Source organism: Chlorocebus sabaeus, chromosome 8 (assembly GCF_047675955.1).
Source record: "Chlorocebus sabaeus isolate Y175 chromosome 8, mChlSab1.0.hap1, whole genome shotgun sequence".
Taxonomy (NCBI): domain Eukaryota; kingdom Metazoa; phylum Chordata; class Mammalia; order Primates; family Cercopithecidae; genus Chlorocebus; species Chlorocebus sabaeus.
In genome coordinates, this window is record NC_132911.1 from 2,542,347 (window position 1) to 2,566,875 (window position 24,529).

Sequence of the window (24,529 nt, forward strand, 5' to 3'; positions counted from 1 at the left end):
ATATGTGTGTGTGTATATGTGTGTGTGTGTGTATATGTGTGTGTGTGTGTATATATATGTGTGTGTGTGTATGTGTGTGTGTGTATATGTGTGTGTGTGTATATATGTGTGTGTGTATATATGTGTGTGTGTATATATACGTGTGTGTGTATATATGTGTGTGTGTGTGTATATATGTGTGTGTGTATATATATATGTGTGTGTGTATATATGTGTGTGTGTATATATATATGTGTGTGTGTGTGTGTGTATATGTGTGTGTGTGTATATATATGTGTGTGTGTGTATATGTGTGTGTGTGTATATATGTGTGTGTGTGTATGTGTGTGTGTGTATATATATGTGTGTGTGTGTGTATATGTGTGTGTGTGTGTATATATATGTATACACACACACACACACACGCACACACTCTGCAGGACAGTTGGCAGCCATGTGACTGGGCTGTGCCTGAATATTCTGACTTTATGGTTTGTTTTCTTTAAGTGAAGATCAAGTCAGTCGAGAGGACAGCGCCCTGGCTCGCTGGGCCGCAGACCCGGCCAACACAGCCTGGATGGAGAGTAAGTCCCCAACCGCCCACAGCCAGAATCCTCACCACGCTCCACAGACGCCACTGCGGCGGGGCCGGGTCCCTGAGTCTCAGGTCCCATCAGATCTCAAACACTAACAAGATATTTATTTACTGAAAATAGTAACACGGGCTGACTATGCAGAAGGTTCCCGGGGTTCCCTGAAGCTGTCACTTCCCGCGAGGCCACCCCAGCTCTCCACGTCCACACCCTCGCTCTTCCTGTTCGTTTCTTTCTAGCACAGGCTTTGTTATTGTGGTAACAGTGAGGTATGTGGGGAACCGAAACTCTGACCTGCAGCTGCGGTCGGCCACCACCCAGACGCTTACCCTGCGCTGGGCAGTGGTTCCCAGGGAGATGCGGTGTCTGGCACCTGCTTTGAAGAGGGGGCGAGGGGGCCTCCCTTTTTTTTTCCATACACACTTTATTTTACATAACTTGGTGTTTTATCAAATCATATAAATTTAAATGGGGATTCCCGAGTAAATCTTCTGTTAATTTACCTTTGGCAGAAACAGCAGATTCCAAACAACAGATTCTCATTTATTTGTAACTTAAAAAAAGTTCTGTAGCGTATTTTTCCAAAACAATAGCCTGAAGCAAATGTGCTTGAAAAGCTAACTGGTAATGATCTGATTAATATCATAGCTTATTTAAGAGAACTATTACTTAAAGGACAGACTAGATATGTATTTTGAGAAAAACACAATTTTTGGTCATGTGAATGATTCATGTTCAGATTTCAAAAAACAGGAAACATCCAGAAGTGCATCATTTTATTTATAATCTCACCCTTGAAATGATAGCAATCTGCAGTGCAAACAGTAGAGCAAAGAATTCCAAACTCTATTTTTTTGTACGTTTAAACCTGTAGGATTATGTACCGTCTGTGTGTGGATTAAAGCAAGTGCACTTCCAACATACGACTCGAGCTTCCACACGATTAAGAGCAAACCCAAAGGCATTCTTTCTCCCTTTAAGTTGGCTGAGCCAGCCTACCTCCAAGTGGCCAGATCTGCAGTCCTACCTGCGGTTTCAAAGGCTGAAAGATTTTTAGCTAGATTTACTTGTTTTTTTAATTTTTAAAGGAAAAGTAAAGATTACTTTCCTGATTATGCCTCTCATTATCCACTGGCTCACTAATTTCTATGTAACTGTTTTATATGATCAACGTACAAGGTAGAACCATCTTAGTTATGTCCTGATTATTAAACTGTCTCCTGGAAGTTTTCATTCTGGTTTAAATTATGACTTTGTTAAAACAAAGATCTTAGTGTAATTAGATGATTCCACTAGGTCGCTGTTAAAGTAGGATCATTACAGGATTAAATTATTGTCTTGGCTGTTTGCTAACAGTTTTATTTCCGAAGTAAAATTTGTCTGATTTTTTTCTCATTACTCATTTTTATTGTCCAGATGACAGTGAATTAGAATAACTATATTTGGAAATATGATCTCTAAACTAGCAGTCCCTGAACATTATCTAAGAGGAGTAGAAATCTTTACTGTGGCTGCAGATAGTAAATGCTATTAAAAGAAAGAGCATCTGTAATACTGGAGCTTGACAACAGCAGCAGATAAGGAATTTTCCTGAATGTTTATTTCCCGCTAACGGACAGGAGCGGTGGCTGGATGTCAGGGGAGAGTTTGGGTTTGTTCTCATTTCTTTCTTATGTGGCTTAGGAAGCGTTTTCTGTTGTTTTTGACACAGTCATACGTCGTAGTTTGGACGTTCTCTTGCAGGGAGAGCACCGGTAGTCAATGAGTGGAACCTCGATTTCAAGGTCTTTTTATGAAACGGCTTTTCATGTGAAGCGTGTAACTCTTACAGATACTTGAGTAAACCTCAGGCTCATTGCCGGTGTCGTTTGTGGTCGTCTCGCACAGCGTGGTTTTGCTTCCAGAACTTCCCTTCTTTTTTATGAAACGGTTTCACTTTCACAGAACCCCAGTGTTGCATATGATACAGCGGGAGAAACACTGTCCTATATGTTTAGCATTTTGATACTTGCTACTACTTTTTACCTTCAGTGGCACAAAATCGTGGTGTCATTGGTTTGTTTGGATGGTTTTCCGGTTTATCCAGCACTGAGGGGCTCTTTTCTTGTGTCTGGAATTCCATGCACCACTGTTGTATTTTTTTGTGCATCAGAACATTGACTTCATAAGCTCGAAATGCTTGTAAGAGAGCCATATAGAAATGTGTAATTGAACACACAATCATAGAATAAGATTGGCCTGGAAACCATAAATCTCCTTCCTAGTGACATTTTACAGCTGGTCCGTTTAAACAGACATCCTTCATTCCCAACAAATTATTCTGCCCTAAAAATAATGCTTATGCTTTGGTAAGGTGCTGTTAGCTACCTTACAGTCCTTGCTGTCCACTGGTTAGGACAAAGAACAAATAAGTAAAAAATAAATTAACAAAAACACTACCCTTATAAGCCAACTTTTTGAATAATCATGACATCGTCAGCGACTGTGGCCTGTAGAATTTTAAATTGCACGAGTTTTATGTTGGTCACTGTTTAAAGTGTTTCTCCCTGTTTATTCTAGATCCAGAAGAAGCAATTTACGATGACGTTCCAAGGGAAAACTCAGACTCTGAACCAGGTTTGATTTTGTCTGGAATTGATTTGAGGAGATTCCACTCAGCAGCCTTTCCCTCTGGATGCAAAAGTTGACTGTTTAGTGGACAGCCCAGACGTTTTCTGTATTCATGTTTTATATGTTGCTTCCGGAATGGCTTATTGATGTGTGGTGGAATGTTGGTGTTTGTGCACATTTGTGTGTCTGCTTATAACACTTGAAATAGGGCAGTTTAATCTTACTTATTCCAAGCAAGCAGAGGAGTTAAAGGTACGCAAAATGTCGGCAAGAGGTAGGAAACACTGAGGCTGAGAAGCAGCAACGTACAACGTATGTCAAATAAATGACATCAATGAGAAAATAGAATCAGGCCAAGATAATATTCAAAGAAATAACTAAGAATTCTGTACAATTGAAGAAAAACATAAATTCTCAGATTTTAGAAATACAGATTCAAAGCAAGATGAATGACACGTTGATCCATAGCTAGGCCAGTACAATGGAGACCGCAGAGCACCAAGCCCAGGGTGAATCTCCTCAGAGCTACTAGAGAGAAAACATGGCTCCCTACGAAGGAAGAGCCATTTGACTTACTCACAGGCTGGGGGTGGGTTCTCAGTGCGAAGAAGGAAGTGGCCCTTTTAGCCTGAGCGGCCACATCCAGCAAAGTACTGTCCTTTCAAAAGGGAGATGGGCCGCGTGAGGCAGAGCCGGGGGACCTGCTGCCTGTGGAATCTGCGGAAATAGTTAATGATGCGCTCGCTGCAGGGAAGAGCACACTGAACCGCGAAGGAGGTGACGGGAGGCAGGAGGGAGTGGGGAGCCCAGGAGGTGTTGGGCATGTGGAAAGTCCACCATACCAGCGCCACTCAAGACAGCCCTGACAGCGCTGATTGAGTTTAAGATGGAGCCAGAACCCCAGCCAGTGCCGACTGAAGGACAGGTGACAGTTCATGCCATGTGTTCTGAAGTCAGCATTTTTTACTGATTTTTTTTTTTTTTTTTTTTTTTTTTGCTATGATTGGTCAAGTTTGCATTTTATGGGTAACTGCTAAGAAAATAGGAATAGATTGTTTAACTTTGAAACCAGTAGAGCAAAACCCAGTCTGGTAAAAGCAAGAAAATATAAAAGAAGAAAGCTTTGCAAATCATATGAGAAAAGACTGCAAAATAAGTACAAACATATTGGTATGCATAGCAAAGTGGATCCTATTGCCAGTAAAAGAAATCCTCAGATTGGATAAAATAGCAAAGCTAGCCATAAATGCTTATGAGAGATACATAAGGGTACAGAAGATTTGTAAGTAAATGGATGGAGAAAGAAATAGAATGCAAATTCTAACCAAAGTATTGCCAGTATCACTATAATAATACACTAAACGTTAAGCCATAAAGCAAGGAATAATTCATGAGGAGGATATGTAACAGTTCTAAACTCATATGCACCTAACAGCATAGCCTTAAGATATGTAAGCAAACTATAACAAGGCTTAATCAGAAATACGTAAATACACTATTGGGGTGAGAGATTTTAAGAAAACTCTCTCTGCTATTGACAGATCCTGGACATAAAATCAGTAAACCGGCCAGACACAGTCGCTCACGCCTGTCATCCCAACACTTTGGGAGGCCAAGGTGGGTGGATCACTTGAGGTCGGGAGTTCAAGACGAGCTTGGCCAACATGGTGAAACCCCGTCTCTACTAAAAATACAAAAATTAGCCGGGCGTTGTGGCGGGCGCCTGTAATCCCAGCTACTTGGGAGGCTGAGGCAGGAGAATTGTTTGAACCCGGGAGGCAGAGGCTGCAGTGAGCCAAGATTGTGCCATTGCACCCCAGCCTGGGAAACAAGTGAAAACTGTCTCAAAAAAAAAAAAAAAAAAATCAGTAAACCATGAAAGACTAGAACAGCAACATAGTATGATTGATTTGAAGGTCATATACAGATCCTTGAAGCAAGTAGTTCCAGAATATGTATTTTTTTAAACACATGGAATTTTAAAAAAATTATATAGTATGCCTCAAAACAAATATTAACAAATACCAAAGAATGGGTGTTCAGACCTTATTTCCTGATAACAGTTGAGTAAAATCAGTAAAAAAATTCAACACAAACATTTAGAAATTAAAAATAACATATTACTCTGTAACTCATGGTCAAAGATAAACACAAAATAGAAACTAGAAAATATATTGACTTGAATGATAATAAAAACATTACATAAACTATATGGTATAGATTTCAAAGTCTAAGGAATTATAGACATAATGGCATGTGTTCATAAAACAGGCTGGGCACAGTGGCTCACACCTGTAATCCCAGCACTTTGGGAGGCTGAGGTGGGTGGATCATGAGGTCAGGAGTTCAAGACCAACCTGGCCAAGACGGTGAAACCCCATCTCTACTAAAAGTGCAAAAATTAGCCGGGCATGGTGGCGGGCGCCTATAGTCCCAGCTACTCGGGAGGCTGAGGCAGAGAATTGCTTGAACCCGGGAGGTGCAGTGAGCCAAGATTGCGCCACTACACTCCAGCCTGGGCAACAGAGTGAGACCCTGTCTCAAAAAAAAAAAAAAAGAAAAAAAAAAACAAAACAGAGAACAGTGAACTGAGCATCCAGCCAGCTACGTGAAAGAGCAGCAGAGCTGAGGGAAGTGACAGGAAAAAATAATGGGCAAGGCAAAAATGATGAAATAAAAAACCAGGAAGCAACATAAAGTATTAACAAAGCCAAAGGTTGGTTCTTTAAAAATAATACAAAAATAGACAAGCCTCTGGTTATATTAGGATGAAAGAGAGAAAGCGAGGAGAGGGATGGAAGAAGGAAGGACGGAAGGAAGGAAGGAAGAAGTTGATCAAGAGGATGTAACTGCAGTAGAAATTTGTAAAAACCATAAGAGGATGCTATAAATAACTTTTTATCAATTTAGATTAAATTAAAAATTGCCTTGAAGAATCAAATATACCCAAAATAAAAACCATGACTAAACCTATAAGATCCAAGATATTGAATGATTTGCTTAACTGCTGTGCAGAGCAGCCCACCAGGCTCAGATGTTTTTATGCTGGGGTTTACTGAGCCTTCAGGGAGCAGACAAACCCCTCTGTCACATGCACGGTTCCAGTGAATAGCAGAAGCAAGGATGCGGCGTAAATTAGTTTATAATGTTAGGATAAGCTTGTAAACGCCCCTCACCCACAAGGGTTGATGCTACATTTCCTTCCTGAAATGTCAGGAAATTGAATCCAGCGTGACCCTGACAAATAAGCAAGAGCCCATCTTGACCTCTTACATTCATGGCAGCAGCTCAGGATCCTTTGGGAAGTTCTTGTAACACGATTTCCCCAGATTAATGGACATAAACCTGTATGCTCCTCTCAGCATGTGTTTAAAAAGCACTTGCGGAGATTCAATGGCCATCCAACATTAAAAACTCCTGATAGAAGGAAACTCACTTCACTGAATTAAGGACGTGTTCGTAAAATCTACCGCAAATGTAATGGGGAGGACCCCAAGGCATTTATTAATTTATTCATTCCCCAAATACGTTTTGGGCAGTTCCATACCCAGTACTAGATGGAGGTGTGCTTGCTGTCATGGAGACAGAGTGGTTTCATCCTGTCGATCAGGAAAACTGCTAGGTGCTTGCAGGTAAGTGTGCTCATAGGAAGCTACTTAAATAGATGCCACAAATAAAGTGAGGACCAAAGGCTAGTTGCTGTAAAAACAAGTTTGAAATGCATTTTGGGGTAATTTGTCCGGCTGTATTGGGCGTTCCTCGCAGAAGGCGTGGTCTGGTGACTCAGAACCCAGCACAGTGTGGAAGTCCAGCCGTCGGCCGTCTGCCGTGTGGCGAGGTCCAGTGTGTCCCCTTTGTAAGGACAGCACAAGCAGGAGTTAACAGGCCATCCATAGCGGTGGTGGGGCAGGGAGCCAGTTTCCGAGAGAAGCTCATGCCGCCGCAGGAGGGTCCCGTGGGATGTTCTGTGCAGAGCTGTCCTGAGGAGCGGGAGACTGGAAAGCCTGGTGGCTGCCGGAGGGCACCGTGCAGAAGTACCCAGTAAACCACTCACGGCACAGCAGCAGAAAAATGAAGAAACTATATGTGTGTATATTTATAAGAACTCAGAAGCCATGGTGAGCAAAAAGCAAGAGGAGAAAGTGACAGTGTGCTGGCATCAAGTTGCGTTAAGAGGCGCCCGCGGGGTGGTGCACCCGCATTTCCTCTTTCGTTGAGATGAGCCCATGGGGTGGTGCACTCGAATTTCCTCCTGGCGTTGATAGGCGCCCGTGGGGTGGTGCACTCGAATTTCCTCCTTGTGTTGAGAGGTGCCCACGGGGTGGTGCACCCGCATTTCCTCATTGCCTTGAGAGGAGCCCGTGAGGTAGTGCACTCGAATTTCCTCCTGGCATTGATAGGCGCCCGTGGGGTGGTGCACTCGAATTTCCTCCTTGCGTTGAGAGGCGCCCGCGGGGTAGTGCACCCACATTTCCTCGTTGCGTTGAGAGGAGCCTGTGGGGTAGTGCACCCGCATTTCCTCACTCGTTTAGAGTTCGGGGCTCTCAAAACACAAGGAGCAAGTGGGAGATGTTATGAAGGCCACACAGGGCCACTTTTCTTCTGTTTTTTTTTTTTTAATTGTGTCAGGGTATACGTAAATATTCGTTTCAGCTAGTTCCGTGTGTACAGTTGAGTGGCATTAGGTACGCTCACTGTGCAGCCAACACCTCCGTAGGGCCACTTTTTAAAAACGCCGGGCTAAGGGCCGACAAGATTGTCATCACGGAAAATAAGTCGATGGCACTGCCCTAGTCACTGGCTCGGTCAGAAAACACACGTCAGGGTGACTGGATTTAACGTCCAGTTTTAGAACCACAAATCTGCGAGCCCAGGCATTCAAGAGGACATAAGTAATTCACTGAATTGATGGTTAGCAAGACCCTTCAAAGTCCTTGGAAGTTCCAAGTATGCTGGGGGCCAGAACAGCAATTGCGTTTCTAAAACGTTGAAAACCACCCATTTTTCATGCCTCTGAATAGCCTGAGTTGTAATAGAGCTAAGGTAACGGCGTCTGAACTTGCCTGATCCTGTGGCCAGGTCCCCGGAGCCCTAACAAGGCACTGAGAGAACTAGATTGATTGATTAGACTCTTGCCAACTGCTGTGCTGAATACAGAAAATGCAGCTCCAGCTCTCAAAGGGCCAAAAATCTAATTGAGGTGAAAAAGATAACATGTCTAAAAACCATGCCTCTGTGGACTTGTTTTATGTAGACCAGAAAAGTTGGAAGTCCAGAGATGGATGCAAGGAAATGGGGGATGGAGGTTCCTTAGAACCTCTGGAGGGAGAGTGTAGACACACACCGGGGTGTGTAGGGGGTGGAGGTTCTAAGACAGGCTGGAGGGAGAGTGCAGACACACACCGGGGTGTGTAGGGAGTGGAGGTTCTAAGACAGGCTGGAGGGTCCGTCCAGACACACACCGGGGTGTGTAGGGGGTGGAGGTTCTAAGACAGGCTGGAGGGACCATCCAGACACACACCGGGGTGTGTAGGGGGTGGAGGTTCTAAGACAGGCTGGAGGGACCATCCAGACACACACCGGCGTGTGTAGGGGGTGGAGGTTCTAAGACAGGCTGGAGGGACCATCCAGACACACACCGGCGTGTGTAGGGGGTGGAGGTTCTAAGACAGGCTGGAGGGAGAGTGCAGACACACACCGGGGCGTGTAGCGGGTGGAGGTTCTATCACAGGGTTGAGGGAGAGTGCAGACACACACCGGGGCGTGTAGGGGGTGGAGGTTCTATCACAGGGTTGAGGGAGAGTGCAGACACACACCGGGGCGTGTAGGGGGTGGAGGTTCTAAGACAGGCTGGAGGGAGAGTGCAGACACACACCAGGGCGTGTAGGGGGTGGAGGTTCTATCACAGGGTTGAGGGAGAGTGCAGACACACACCGGGGCGTGTAGGGGGTGGAGGTTCTAAGACAGGCTGGAGGGTCCGTCCAGACACACACTGGGGCGTGTAGGGGGTGGAGGTTCTAAGGCAGGCTGGAGGGTGAGTGCAGACACACACCGGGGCGTGTAGGGGTGCCTTTCTGAGTCCCCTAGTCCGTGGTAGAGGCTGCAGCCCCTCCACTTTTGGGCACATGGGTGTGCTCTCAGGGTGACTCTTGGCTCTTGGGCACGTGAGTGAGCTCTCAGGATGACACTTGGCCCCAAATTTCAGGCAGTTGTGTAAAGACTTGACCTGTTCATCTGCTGAGCTGAGTTGCTGAGGCTGCCGGGTGCCTGGGTGGTGATCATTGCCTGTGGCACACAGAACACACTGCAGCTTCTGCAAAGTGAGCTCATTTCACACATTTTATGGCTTTGCCAGAACTTTTAGTCAGACATTTGGAGGACCCGTTTTGTAGTCAGTGGAGAAATATTACAAGGATAGGGTAATTTCAAATATCTAGGGATTATAAGTGACAAGTTCATGTCTAATTTTGCATTTCCAATGAAAGCAAGTGTTGGTTTTGAATGTTACTTATGTGCTAAGATGTATATATTCCTCAGTGCTTAATTACTAAGGATCTTTAAGGCCAAGTTTTGTTATAGTGAATGATTGTGGGTGCATACAGAATAAATTTAATATTATTAAGGCATGGAGATTATTCTTAAGAGGTTATTTATGTCTAAGAAACCAGGTAAAATAAAGAAACATTTATGCTTGTGTGACTGATAAAAGATTTAGAGAGACTCTAATATTCTGGTATTTTGAAGAATGTCATTTTCATTCTCTAAAAGTCTTGTTAGCATCACAGCATTGAAAATTTAAAAACCTGTGTGTATTTTCTTGCTAGTGCTGGTACTTGAATATCTGTATCATCCACCTATCCCTAGTTCTATAATCCACCATCCATCTACCTGCCTATCATCTGTCCACCAATTCTCTCTCTAATTTTCAAAACATCCCGTAAGTTTATATAAAGGGAGATTTTTCTTCGTGGGAAGTTCTCTAAGGCTGACAAGTTATCTGACATGACTGTGGTGGATGCCCGTAGCCAGGTGGTCCTCAGGGTACAGATGGGGCAGGGGCACTTGTGAGAAACGCCTGAAGCGCTTTTCCCCGGCGCTGCCTGGGTGGTGGAGGCTCTGTACAGTAGCTTCCACGGAGCCCGCCCGGGGCTCTGCAGGGTCCTCAGCATGATTCAGATTTGCCTCCACCCCCAGCTCTAGATGACTCGGTAAAACCACAAACAGGCACAAAACAGCCCACGTGGAATTCTAAAGTTTTAATTTCCTTTTGGAATTTATGCACTCAGATGAAATGATTTATGATGATGTTGAGAATGGGGATGAAGGCGGAAACAGCTCTTTGGAATACGGATGGAGTTCGAGTGAATTTGAAAGTTACGAAGAGCAGAGTGACTCGGAGTGCAAGAATGGGATTCCCAGGTCCTTCCTGCGCAGTAACCACAAAAAGCAAGTATGTGTTCCGGGCACGTGTGAGGGACAGTGCTCTCGTGTTGACACGGGCAGGGGGCTGTGAATATACGATTGTGTGCCACCTAGTACTTCTTAGTGATTTGTTAAGATGCTGGTAAGTAGTTTGGGGAAAGCATAAGATATTGGCAAAGGAGAAGACGTCTCTTGTTTCATATAGTTAAGTATCATCATGGAAGGATTGAGAAATTAAACTTCTGTAAACCACTTAAAAGGTCTTAAATGAGCTCACCACCTGGAATAAGAAAGTAGTTATTCTCTGAATTGCTTGTGTTTTAATGTATTATGTGCTTTGCACGTAGCACCGTTTGCAGAACACTGAGTAGATGGGATCAGGGTTCCCTGAGACACAGCACATCTGCACTTTGCCTTAAGCGAGGTTTTGAACTTTAACATGTTCAGCATGAACAGGAAGAGGTAAAAATAGAAGATGTTAAGGGACAAAAGCTTCTAAACTACCCTGTGACAATCCTTTCTTTCTTTTTTCTTTTCTTTTCTTTTTTTTTTTTTTTTTTGAGATGGAGTCTCACTCTGTCTCCCAGGCTGGAGTACAATGGCGTGATCTCATTTCACTACAATCTCCGCCTCCCAGGTTCAAGCCATTCTCCTGCCTCAGCCTCCCAAGTAGCTGGGATTACAGGTGCCCGCCACAACACCTAGCTAATTTTTGTATTTTTAGTAGAGATGGGGTTTCCGCATGTTGGCCAGGCTAGTCTCGAACCCCTGACCTCAGGTGATCTGCCCATCTCAGCCTCCCACAGTGCTGGGATTACAGGTGTAAACTGCCGCGCCCAGCCTGGGAATTTCTTTCTTACAGGGAATTTTTATTTTTGTGTGTGTGTGTAAGTCTTGAGATTAGGGTGCGAGGTGGGACATCAGAGCTGTAAGGCGTGAATTCTGGAATCGGGTGATTGTGAGCCATGGAACCTGGGAACCGTTCAGCTGAGACACATCCCAGGTCTCGGTGGTGCCGGGCCGTGCCACAGGGTTTTTGTTGTTAAGAGTTTTTTTTTGACTATTTGTAAAAAGATAGATTTGTGCTCATCTGCAGTGATGTCCATGTACTTTCTGTGTGAGGCTGAGATGCAGGCCACACGCAGTCCTCGTCTGAGGCTGGCCTCGTCTGTATCCATGTTACTGATACAGATGGTGACCCGATGCCCACCATAGTGACATTTGGTGATAACCGGTTTTATCCCGCCCGTCCCCTAGTAGCCCCCAGTAAGCGGAGATTTCACTCCTGGACGTAGCTGCCACATCCCTATGGTTTACAAGTGATTATGGGTTGCCTACAATTCTCATATTCTGTGAACCTGCTTCATGAAACTCAAGGAAAATCTACCAGATCATGGCGGTCAGCTCACCCACCCAGTTTCATTCACAAGTTCTTCCAGGAATTCGGTCTTTTCTGTCACCATCATTATTACAATAGCGATTTAAACAACCAATGAAGCTGCAATTGTAGTTTTTCTGTTTATTTGTTTGTTTGGTTTTTTCTTTGAAATGGAGTCTCGCCTGTCACCCAGGCTGGAGTGCAATGGCGTGATCTCAGGTCCCCTCCCGGGTTCAAGCGATTCTCCTGCCTCAGCCTCTCAAGTAGCTGGGATTACAGGCAGCTGCTATCACCAGCTAATTTTTGTATTTTTAGTAGTGAAAGGGTTTCACCACGTTGGCCAGGCTGGTCTCGAACTCCTGACCTCGTGATCTGCCTGCCTCAGCCTCCCAAAGTGCTGGGATTACAGGCGTGAGCCACTGCACCCAGCCTGCAATTGTAGTTTTTAACAGAGCTGATAACTAAGATGATATTTAGCTTGCTGTAGCTGAGTCAGACACTTGATTTAAACTGAGATTTAAGAAGAGCGCTGGACTCTGATGTCACAGATGGAGGCTCGGTGGGTGCCTCGGAGCGTGGGTTACATGCTGTTTGGTTTCGCCTTCGTGGTGGGCTGTGGACAGAGGGGCCAGGCCACTGAGGAGCCCAGAGGCGTTAGTAGTCGCTCCTTAATAATAACTCAGGAGACCCTGCCCTTGCCTTGGGGCAGACCCATATCCCAGAGGAGCCCTTGACTGCCCGGGCAGTGCCAGTGGTTCAGTAGCCCTCCCTGCTGGGAGAAGGAGCTGGGGAAAGCCAGCACACAGTGGGTTTGTGGTGCAGAATTACAACCCAGGAGTGCCGGGCTCTGCATTTCCAGCCTCTCCTGCACCTCCATGTTGCCAGGACAGTGGCCTGGTCTGGGGAATACTGTGTGGGGTGCAGACAGGGCGCCTCTGGGTTAGGCCTGACCAGGATGGAAGTGCTGCAGGCAGCACCAAGTTTTCTAGTTTAAACAGTCACATTTTAAAAACGACCAAAATAAAACTAGATGTTGTTCAAAAGTCATCTCAAAGAATCTCGAATTTTATTAAAGTGTCCGTGACATGAGAAATGCCCCCAGAGGAGCAGTGGGGCCTCAGCCACGTGCATCTGAAGTGTCTGTGACCACACGGACAAGGATCCAGGGAGTCCCCAGTCAGAGAGAAAGTGACCTCAGTTTGGAGACTGTTGAAAATCCATGCTGCCATCCCCAAAATATGTCACCTTCAGTACAGTTTAAATACAAGTATCTTTTGCTTGGATGCTGACATAAAAATAATTTTGTGTATTTTTGTATATTGGATAATGTTCATTCCACCAAAATGTAAATGAACGATTTTACAGATGTTTTGTGTGCGTGCATTTGCTCCCATCTAGCACGGAGAAGACTGTAGCCTGGCGTCTGGGTAGTGTCTGTGTTTTGATGCCATGTTTAACTCATTTCTGCATTTATCTCTTTTTTTTTTTTTTTTTTTTTTGAGACAGGGTCTTACTCTGTCGCCTAGGCTGGAGTGCAGTGGCACCATCACGGCTCACTGCAGTCTCCACCTCCCAGGCTCAAGCGATCCTCCTACCTCAGCCTCCTAAGTAGCTAGGACCACAGGCGCACACCACCCTGCCTGGCTAATTTTTGTGATTTTAATAGAGACAGGGTTTCACCATGTTGCCCATGCTGGTCTTGAACTCCTGAGCTTAAGTGATCCTCCCACCTCCGCCTCCCAAAGTGCTGGGATGACAGGCATGAGCCACCACGCCCGGCCAACTGTTTGTGCATTTATCTCCCAAGGACCAACCGGGCTAGTAATGGGGACTCTCACGTGTGGTCCCAGAAGCCCCCAGCCAGGAGAGGCCTGATGTGCCACTGCAGATGCTGCCAGTATCCACTCAATGTAAAATTGTCCCGAAGAACCAAAAAGAGCCTTTTTGTGAAAAGACTGTGTCTCTTTATGCTGTAGCTTTCTCATGACCTAACCCGTTTAAAGGAGCACTATGAGAAAAAGATGAGAGAGTTGATGGCAAGCACGGTGGGCGTGGTGGAGATTCAGCAGCTCAGGCAGAAGCATGAACTGAAGGTAGAGTCTTGCCCCCGGCCGCTGCCCCCACTCACAGGCCGGGCAGTAAAGAAAAACCACGTGGCTCGGTTGGTCCTTGTCGTCTCAACAGCGGTTCTCAAAGGGTGGTCCGGGGCTCCCGGCATCCCCCGGCGCTTTGGGGCTCACACGGACTCTGAGACGCTCGGTGCCTTTCACTCTCTCCCTCTTACCGGGAACCCGAGAACATTCTGGAGGCTCCACGGCTGTGGCCTCACAGCTGGCGCAATGCCGTCCGGCTGTCTAAGTGACAGGGGTTTCCAGAAATGCACAACAATGCCACTCTCTGTTTTGGAAAACACAGCAATTTTTCATTGATGTTATTTAAGATAACATGTAATAGGTTGATTATTTTTTAAATGAACATTTATAAAAATATCCAAACTTTTTCAGCATTTTAACTTCAAATGCAGTAAATGTTGATACGTAAAACCCTCGTAAACGAAAGCCATTTGGGCTCTCCATAATTTTTAAGAGCGTCCAGCGCCCCCGAGACCGGAACGCTTGAGAACTGCTGGACTTGAGTGTGGTGACAGTCTGTTCTGCGTGATGTCTTTTAAAAGGGCACTGTCAAGTACTTTTTCCTGGAATTTGACCTTTTATCCTGCTGGTATTTTGTGATCATTCACATGTGTTGAGTGGCACTCGCTGGAAAGGGACGTGCACTCCACACGGCTTCTGGAGCAGCCGGCTCATCCGCCGTGTAGTGCTTGGGCCATCTGAAGCTACGGCCGCCTCCTGGGAGCCGTGCTGCCCCCTCACATCCAGCGTCTGGCTGGCTTCCCGCAGGGTGTCTGATGGGACCTGCTGGAGGCGGCAGGCAGTGTGGCGGGGTTTCCGAGGAGCGGAGGGCACCATCAGAGCCATGGGAGGGGTGTGTGAGCTACGTTTGGAGATTTCCACAGACACGGGGAGTGCCCTGGCTGAAGCAGGTGAGGGCACTGTGGGAAGCGGGGAAGGAAGGCCGGGGAAGCAGCCAGGGTCGGGCCCAGCACACTCGCTTCCCTTAGTGAGAGCAGCCCCGTGTCAGCTCTGGGAGCCAGGAGACCTGGCCAAGGCTGTGACCCGTAACCCGGGTGTCACCTGCTCTGCATGGAGCTGGGGCTTAGGGACCGTGGCGGCTCTCCAGTTTGTCGGTTTGCAGTTCTCTGATTCTCTGTCCAGGGACCCCGACAGGCTGGCTGAAAACCAAGGGTTCACAGCCTAGGTCCGGGATTGAGAAAGAGCAGGAGGTGGACAGACTGTGCGGGATGGATACGAGCAGGCGGGCAGGGCTGTCTGCGGCATCGGGCGGGAGGCAGGGCCATGGGTGCAGGGGCCAAGGAAATGGCAGCAGGACATGGTCCCATGTGGGGTTGGGAGATGCAGGAGTGGGGGAGCCCACGGGGGCCGTGACGTTAACGCCGTCGACGGGGGACAGCGTTGCGAGTGATGGAGATGGGCTGGGCCGGCGACGCAGGTGTGAGGCCAGGCGTGTTGCGTGGTGTTCATGGTGGACACTTCCCGAAGGCAGCCCTCAGGCGTTTGGAAGTCCAGGGCGGGCAGACACGGCCAGGGCTAGAGCAACTGCCTGCTCACCGGCGTCCAGCAGCCCCGCTTCTCCCGCGGTGATGTGACCCGGAGTGAAGAGAGCCTGGTTCTCAGCTGCACTGCTGGTCCCTTTGGGAGGTCCCTGGGAAGGGGACGTCGGTTGTCCCATAAGAGATCATCTTCTAGAGACGAATCACTCGGCGTCCAGTGGCCAGTACCTCAGATGTTCGGTTTTTAAGGAGTAAGAAGTCAGATGGCAGGAGACGCCTCAGACGCCTGTCTGAGGCAGCCGTGAGTGTCCAGCACGGCACTGTCCGAGGAAGTGGAGGCAGGGAGCCCCAGGCCCCGGGGGACGTGGCCTCCAAGTCTGACATCCACAGTGTGCTGCACCCCGACCCTCCCTCGGGTGGATCCCGTGCGTGTCTGCAGCACTTGCTGGGCCTTGAATTCAGCCCCGTGACTGGGGCTGGGTCCGTGTGACCATGTGTGTGAGGTGGCCTTGTCAACAGCTGGCCTTGCCCCAACATGGGGTGCGGTGGGAAGCCCCGGGGAGGTTAAAAGGCTGAACGGGAGCTGTGAGCGTCTGCAGTTAGTTGTTTTGCCATTTAATTCGGGGCAAGTTGTTTGACATTTGTGCACGTTAGTGACTCACCTGTGACCCCCACGTAGCTCTTTGTGTGGGCGGATCACACATAATACTGTAAATGGGGCAGGGAACATTTTTCACCATGTCCAGGAAGGGCTGTGTTTTCGAAGTCTGTTTTTTTCTTTTTTCCACAACAAACAAAACCAAAACAAAACCTAGCCCAGAACTGCACATGGCACATGCGCTCACAAGAACCAGACTACTTGACAGTATTCTTTTAAAACAGGCAAATGAAAGTCGCAGGTGGGTTCTGCCACCGTCCCGTTCTCACATCTCCCTCTCTGTCGCAGATGCAGAAGCTCGTGAAGGCTGCGAAGGACGGCACCAAGGACGGGCTGGAGAGGACCAGAGCGGCTGTGAAGAGGGGCCGCTCGTTCATCAGGACCAAGTCTCTCATTGCACAGGGTCCGTGCCTGTGGGTCTTCCTGTGGGGAGGACATGGGGTTGGGGGGCGGCCACATCTTGCGGGGAGGACTTGGGGTTGGGGGCGGCTGTGCAGACTCCTGCAGCCTCGGGTAGCACCGGCCTGCTCAGTGCCTGGGTCTGGATCAGCCCCGCTGACCATGGCCTCCCCGCCCTGCAGGGGTGGCGTTTTAGGCCGAGGGCACCCGGCAGCGGGGAATCATTGAGAATCACTGGCTGGATCTAGGGAGGGCCGCACAGGGGCCTCTGTCACTGTGGATTCTTGGCACTGGACTCTCTCTTTACAGCACATCGGCCCTCCTGGGCGTGGTCCCACAGGGACTGAGGTCGTGAGCACCCTGAACTGGGATTTCAGGAACATTTTCCTTGGTGAGGGGAGATTTGGAGTAGATAGCAGAATTTCCAGGTTTTTCTAAAAATCTCACGAAGGAAGGGGCAGTGGTCTGTGCAGTTATGTGTGGAAAAGGCAGCTGGTGTGGAGGTGTCATGCATGGTGGCAACAAGCGGCCGGCCAGGGTTATGCACCGTCCCAGGAAACTTCTCGGAGCCTTTGCACAGATGTCCAAAGGCTCGAGTTACGGGAGGGTGGCTGAGACTTCACTGTCATACAGGGGTCGCTGTGACTCTGACCTGGCATTTCCCGGTTGTTTCTCCAGTTTTCTAACGTGCCTGTCTGGTGCTAGGACGTGGGCAGCGTTTGCTAATATCTGTACTTGGAAGGGACTTTACAATCACGTGTTCCCTCAAGGAATGGCCTCGGATACGATGTGTAATTGGTATGACATGGTGTAACTCAGGAGGCCTTTTCCTCTTTCAGTCCTAATGAAGCCCTCGGCATCTCAGACAAGGTGGGGGAAAGCTGTCAGCATCCCCGAAGGGTTTATTTGGTGATGGAGACAGGCAGGTGCTTTCTAATAATATGTGCAGTAATATTGTGCCCTGATAGGGGTGCCGTGAGGTGCTTGGGGCAGCAAAGGACAGCTTTTGAGGAGGTGGCCGTATTTACACAGCCCCTGGAAAGCACAGGCAGCTCAGTCCAGTGAGGAGCTGGGATTTGGGGCCGTATTCACCTGCCTCAAGGAGTGTGTCTGCCACCAGCAGCAACCCCCTGACCAGGACCCAGACTCCAGGATCTGATCACAACTGCCCACCCAGAGCCCATGCCAGGCCCCCGAGCCAGGATTTGCAGGCTGGTGGAGTCCCCCAGGACTGGGTGTGTGGGACAGTCTGAGAAACCCTGACTCAGGCCCTGGGAGCAGGTCGTGATTTGTCTCTGGTTTAGGGGGTGCTCTTTGGGGGATCAGTTGGAGAGATGCGGCGGTTTAATAGGCAAATCTCTAACCTCCCAACCCTAGTTTCCTAAGCCATAAAATGAGAGGCTTGCTCAGAATTTTGTTTTTCGTCCTGGTTGTACCTAAGAATTAACTAGAAAACTTTTAAAACATGCTGGTGCCAGGCCCTCCTTCCCTGGTTGATCCGTTGATCTCTGAGGGAAAAGTCTGGGCATCAGTAGGTTTTAAAGCCCCTTAGGAAGATGTTTCTGTGCAGCCAGGGTTTGGGATCTTTGAACCAGAAAAACTCAGGTTTCTATCCCCTAAAACTTCCCATGCTTTTCTGATTTCCAGCCATTTTGTAGATGCTTTAATGTAGTTAGCAGTGTTTTAAAAAGTGAATGTAGGCGTTTTCTTGTTTTTTAGAGACAGGGTCTCACTCTCGCCCAGGCTAGAGTGCAGTGGCACAACCACAACTCACTGCAGCCTCGACCTCCTGGGCTCAGGCCATCCTCCTGCCTCAGCCTCCTGACTAGCTAGGAGTACAGGTGCTCACCACTATGCCTGGCTAATTTTTAAATTTTTCGTAGAGCTGGAGTCTTGCTGTGTTGCCCAGGCTGGTCTTGAGTTCCTGGGCTTAAGTGATTCTGCCATCTCAGTCTCCCAAACTGCTGGGATTAGGGGAGTGAGCCACCACACCCAACTGTGAATTTAGTGTTTGTTTAATCTGTTTGAGTTTTGGAAAGCTGTGCTTCTTAAGGTGTCCAGTGAGAGAAACACAAGAAATATACTAAGTGCCACCTCAGTTTTCATTGACTTTTGACTCACCTCAGTTTTCAGTGAGCATTCTTAGCCATTCGTAGCTGTTTCCTTGTTTCTGATTGTGATATTTTATAGATTAAGAAACTATTTAATTTATGAAATATTCTAAAACATTAAAATGCCAAAATATTGCCACTTTACTATCTAGCTATTCAAATGGCACCTCTCCCTTTTGAAGTTAAACTTTAAATACTGAAAATTTCAAATACAGACAAATACTGTATTACCCTCTGGAAAGAATATTTTATTAGATTTATTAAAAATTCAACTTAATAATAGCTGGGTGTCAAGTAAGCATGGAAAATTGAAAGGTCTACACAAAATACTTATTTGACATATTATTTTACTGTACTATAGTGTTCTGAATATATTATTTCAATGTAAAGCTCATGCATTTTGACTTGTTTTTAAGATCACAGATCTTCTCTTGAGGAAGAGCAGAATCTGTTCATTGATGTTGACTGCAAGCACCCAGAAGCCATCTTGACCCCAATGCCCGAGGGTTTATCTCAGCAGCAGGTGAGATAAGCGGAACTGACACTCAGGGACTGTTGACCAGCAGAGCTGTGCTGGTTTTTAAATATTTGTATGTTTGATGCTGATTGGTAAATATCTGCTGTCTCAAACTCTGCATCCACTCGGGCCCTCCACTGTAGACTCCTGGCCCAGCACTTAGAGGCTTAATGCTGGGCTCAGTAAGGGTCTGGGGGGACCCTGGTCAGCAGCTGTGGCCTGGACTCAGGCCCTTCTGGTCCTTAAATATTTTGGACAGCACCCCTGAGTGTAACTGTGAGAAAGGGGAGGAACTTGCATTCTTCGTGGGAGTCAGTCACACAGTTTGTGCTTTCACAGAGACAGAGTGTGGGTGTGTCTGGTCAGTATGTGTGTGTAGCTACCTGAGACTGAGACGAAAATGACAGATTTTCAATAACTAATTAAATCTGAATATAATGCATTTCTTAAAAATCTGGTACTTGGTAGCAGAAGGGAAAAAATCACTGGTTTTCACTGGATTGCCTTTGGGCAAAAGGAAGAGAGAACTTGAGGAACCAGAGTGACAGCACTGAGTTTGCAGGCCGTTAGCAGCAGGGCTGATGCTTTGGGATGATGGGAGTTGTTTCCCACACGGGCAGCCAGGTGCAAATCATGGACACCAGGATGGATAGGCAGACACATGTGTAGTCCACGCCTCTGGGAGATCCCTGGATACAGGTAGGCAGATAGAGCGAGAGAGAGCATTGTCAGATTAAAGAAAAACAACATAGAAATGCTTAGTGACTGGCCAGGGTTTAAAAAGAGATGCAAAGGGAAACCTGCGAGCTGTTCATAGTCAGCCAGGCTAAAATAGGAAGCTTACATTTCACTGGAATTGAGCAGCGATGACTGAAGTATTAGTTTTGTCAGCAGCATCACACGAGTGACGGGACGAAGTGTCCACAGAGCTTGGAGACGGTTGTTGAGCGGTTGTCACTCTTGGGTGCATGCTCTGTGCAGGCCCCATGCCGGGTCCCTGGTGTGTTTCATGAGTTTCATCCTCGCAAATCCCCTTGCTGTCCTTGTCTACTCTGTAAGGAAGCCTGGACTTGGAGGGGGTTGATCATCGCAACTGCGTCCTCCAGCTACCCGAGAAGGGGTCGTGTCTGATCTCAGTCTTTCCCATCACAGCCTGCCACTAACCTGTCTGTGCTCACTGGGGCCATGTGATCTGTGCTGCCACATGCCCAGGGGGATGGTTGACAGCCTTTGCCAGGAACAGAGAATCTAGCGCTTTCTCCTGTGCATGCTGTCCAGCTCACCGACCTCACTTCCGACTCAGGAGCTATAAAAGGGGTTCGTGGCTGAACACCTTCTTGCCAGTCCTGTGAGGTGCTCAATAGGATAACACACTGGCCAATCCTCTACTGTCTGGGGCCCTCACTGCAGGTGGGTGCCTGTGCTGGTGAGGACACACCATGTGAGAGGGACTTGGATCCTGCACTCTGAGAACTTAGTGTAGTGATGAAGCTGAAAACCAAAAATACCAAAAGAAGGGAAAAGCACAGAGGAAATACTGCTAATGTTGGCAGGAGGACAGCTTCCCAGCAGATGAGGGACTAAACAAGAATCACAGCAGGCGTGTGAGTGACTCAGGACCAGAAGAGCCAGGAGACCTTGAGGACACATGGCCCAAGCCAAGACAGCGGCCTGAGCTGCAAACCAGTAGGCAGGGTGCGGGGGTGAGGGTGAGAGAGACAACGCCAGACCCTGAGTAGGGTGTGAGGGGTCTGTGAGGAGACACTGAGTGGGGTGAGGGTTGTGAGGAGACACTGGGTGAGGTGAGGTTTGTGAGGAGACTCTAAGGGGAGTGAGACTTGTGAGGAGAAACTGAGTAGGGTGAGGATTGTGAGGAGACACTGAGTGGGGTGAGCATTTGTGAGGAGACACTGAGAGGTGTGAGGGTTGTGAGGAGACAGTGAGTGTGGTAAGGGTTGTAAGGAGACACTGAGTGGGGGTGAAGGTTCTGAGGAGTCACTGAGTGGGGTGAGGGTTTATGAGGAGACACTGAGTTGGGTATACATTGTGAGGAGACACTGAGTTGGGTGAGGGTTTGCGAGGAGACGCTGAGTGGGGTGTTGATTGTGAGGAGACACTGAGTCGGGTGAGGGTTCTGAGGAGATACTGAGATGGGTGAGGGTTTTGAGGAGACACTGAGTGGGGTGAGAGTTGTGAGGAGACACTGAATCGGGTGAGGGTTGTGAGGAGAAGCTGAGTGGGGTGAAGGGTATGAGGAGACACTGAGTAGGATGTGAGGGGTCTGTGAGGTGTCACCAAATACTGTGAAAGTTGTGAGGAAACACGGAGTGTGGTGAGGGTCCTGAGAAATACTGAGTGGGTTGAGGGTTTGTGAGGAGACACTGAGTGGGGTGAGATGAGGAGACACTGAGTTGGGTGAGGGTTATGAGGAGACACCGAGTGGGGTGAGGGGTCTGTGACGAGACACTGAATGAGGTGTGAGGGGTCTACGAGGAGTCACAGAGTGCGGTGAGAGTTGCAAGGAAACACGGAGTGGGGTGTGGGTCGTGAGGAGACAGTCATTGGGGTAAGGGTTGTGAGGAGACACTGAGTGGGGTGAGGGGTCTGTGAGGAGACACTGAATGGGGTGTGAGGGGTCTGTGATGAGACACTGTGAGTGGGGTAAAGGTTGTGAGGAGAAAGTGAGTGGGGTGAGGGTTGTGAGGAGACATTGAGTGGGGTGAGGGATCTGTGAGAAGACACTGAGTGGAATGTGAGGGGTCTGTGAGGAGACACTAAGTGGGGTGAGAGTAGTGAGGAGACACTGAGTAGGGTGAGAGTTGTGAGGAGACACTGAATGGGGTGAGGGTTGTGAGGAGACACTGAATGGGGTGAGGGTTGTGAGACACTGAGTAGGGTGAGAGTTGTGAGGAGACACTGAGTGGGGTGAGAGTTGTGAGGAGACACTGAATGGGGTGAGGTTTGTGAGGAGACACTGAGTGGGGTGAGAGTTGTGAGGAGACACTGAGTGACGTGAGGCATCTGTGAGGAGACACTGAGTAGGGTGAGGAGTCTGTGAGGAGACACTGAGTGGGGTGAGGGGTCTGTGAGGAGACACTGAGTGGGGTGAGGGGTCTGTGAGGAGACACTATGAGTGGGGTAAAGGTTGTGAGGAGAAAGTGAGTGGGGTGAGGGTTGTGAGGAGACACTGAGTGGGGAGAGGTTTGTTAGGAGGCACTGAGTGGAGTGAGGGTTGTGTGAGATACTGAGTGGGATGAGGGTTTTTGAGGAGACTTTGAGTGGAGTGAGAGTTGTGAGGAGACACTGAGTGGGGTGAGGGGTCTGTGAGAAGACACTGAATGGAATGTGAGGAGTCTGTGAGGAGACACTAAGTGGGGTGAGAGTTGTGAGGAGATACTGAATGGGGTGAGGGTTGTGAGACACTGAGTAGGGTGAGGGTTGTGAGGAGACACTGAGTGGGGTGAGAGTTGTGAGGAGACACTGAATAGGGTGAGGGTTGTGAGGAGACACTGAGTGGGGTGAGAGTTGTGAGGAGACACTGAGTGATGTGAGGCATCTGTGAGGAGACACTGAGTAGGGTGAGGGTTGTGAGGAGACACTGAGTGGGGTGAGAGTTGTGAGGAGACACTGAATAGGGTGAGGGTTGTGAGGAGACACTGAGTGGGGTGAGGGTTGTGAGGAGACACTGAGTGATGTGAGGCATCTGTGAGGAGACACTGAGTAGGGTGAGGAGTCTGTGAGGAGACACTGAGTGGGGTGAGGGTTGTGAGGAGACACTAGGTGCGGTGAGGGTTGTGAGGAGACACGGAGTGGGGTGAGGGTTGTGAGGAGACAGCGAGTGGGGTAAAGGTTTTGAGGAGACACTGAGTGATGGTGAAGGTTCTAAGGAGACACGGAGTGGAGTGAGGATTGTGAGGAGACACTGAGTGGTGTGTGAGAGGTCTGTTAGGAGTCACTGAGTGGGGTGAGAGTTTGTGAGGAAACAGTGAGGGGGTTGTGGATTGTGAGGAGGCACTGAGTCAGCTGAGGGTTGTGAGGAGATACTGACTGGGGTGAGTGTTAGGAGACATTGAGTGAGGAGGGCTGTGAGGAGACACTGAGTTGGGGGAGGGGTGTTGAGGAGACACTGAGTGGGGTAAGGAGTCTGTGTGGAGACACTGAGTGGGGTGAGGGTTGTGAGGAGACACTGAATGAGGTGAGGGTTGTGAGGAGACACTGAGTGAGGTGTGAGGGGTCTGTGAGAAGAAACTGAGTGGGGTATGAGGGGTCTATGAGGAGATGCTGAGTGGGGTAAGGGTTGTGAGGAGACACTGAGTGGGGGTGAAGGTTCTGAGGAGATACCGAGTGGGGTGTGGGTTGTGAGGAGACACTGAGTGGGATGTGAGGGATCTGTGAGGAGATACTGAGTGAAATGTGAGTTGTGAGGAGACACTGAGTGAAATGTGAGTTGTGAGGAGGCACTGAGTGAAATGTGAGTTGTGAGGAGACACTGAGTGGGGTGTGAGAGGTCTGTGAGGAAACAGTGTGGTGTGAGGGGTCTGTGAGGAGACACTGAGTGGGGTGAGTATTGTGAGGGAGACATGAGTGTGGTGTGAGGGTTGGGAGGAGGGTTTGTGAGAAGACATTAGGTGGGGTGAGGGTTTGTGAGGAAACACTGAGTGGTGTGAGGGTTGTGAGGAGCCAGTTAGGGGTAAGGGTTGTGAGAAGACACTGAGTGGGATTGAAGGTTTTGAGGAGACACTGAGTGGGGTGAGGGTTTGTGAGGAGACACTGGGATGTGGATTGTGAGGAGACACTGAGTCGGGTGGGGGTTGTGAGGAGAGATACTGAGTGGGATGAGAGTTGTGAGGATACACTGAATCTGGTGAGGGCTGTCAGGAGACACTGAGTGGGGTGACGGGTATTGAGGCGACACTGAGTGGGATAAGGATTCTCTGTGGAGACACTGAGTGGGGTGAGGGTTCTGTGAGGAGACACTGAATGGGGTGAGGGTTCTGTGAGGAGACACTGAGTTGGGTGGGAGTATGAGGAGACACTGATTGGGGTGTGAAGGGTCTGTGAGGTGTCACCAAGTGCAGTGAGATTTGTGAGGAAACATGGAATGTGGTGAGGGTCCTGAGAAAACACTGAGTTGGGTGAGGGTTTGTGAGGAGATACTGAGTGAGTTGAAGGTTGTGAGGAGACACACAGGTGTGAGGGGTCTGTGAGGAGAAAGTGAGTGGGGTATAAGG

General features: G+C 48.4%; 1 protein-coding gene across 6 annotated transcripts in view; it reads left to right on the top strand.

Annotated features, from left to right (window-relative positions):
• ARHGEF10 (Rho guanine nucleotide exchange factor 10) overlaps positions 1–24,529 on the top strand; it is a 137,502-nt gene that overhangs the window by 40,451 nt on the left and 72,522 nt on the right. For 4 of the 6 annotated variants that reach the window (XM_073017913.1, XM_073017915.1, XM_007961582.3 and 1 more), the window contains exons 6-11: positions 487–563; positions 3,132–3,188; positions 10,469–10,632; positions 13,959–14,075; positions 16,560–16,674; positions 19,198–19,304. In XM_073017913.1, the coding sequence (XP_072874014.1) occupies positions 487–563; positions 3,132–3,188; positions 10,469–10,632; positions 13,959–14,075; positions 16,560–16,674; positions 19,198–19,304 (637 nt within the window). The remainder of the gene's footprint in view (positions 1–486; positions 564–3,131; positions 3,189–10,468; positions 10,633–13,958; positions 14,076–16,559; positions 16,675–19,197; positions 19,305–24,529) is intronic. The other 2 variants (XM_007961584.3, XM_073017916.1) reach the window with 1 other exon arrangement.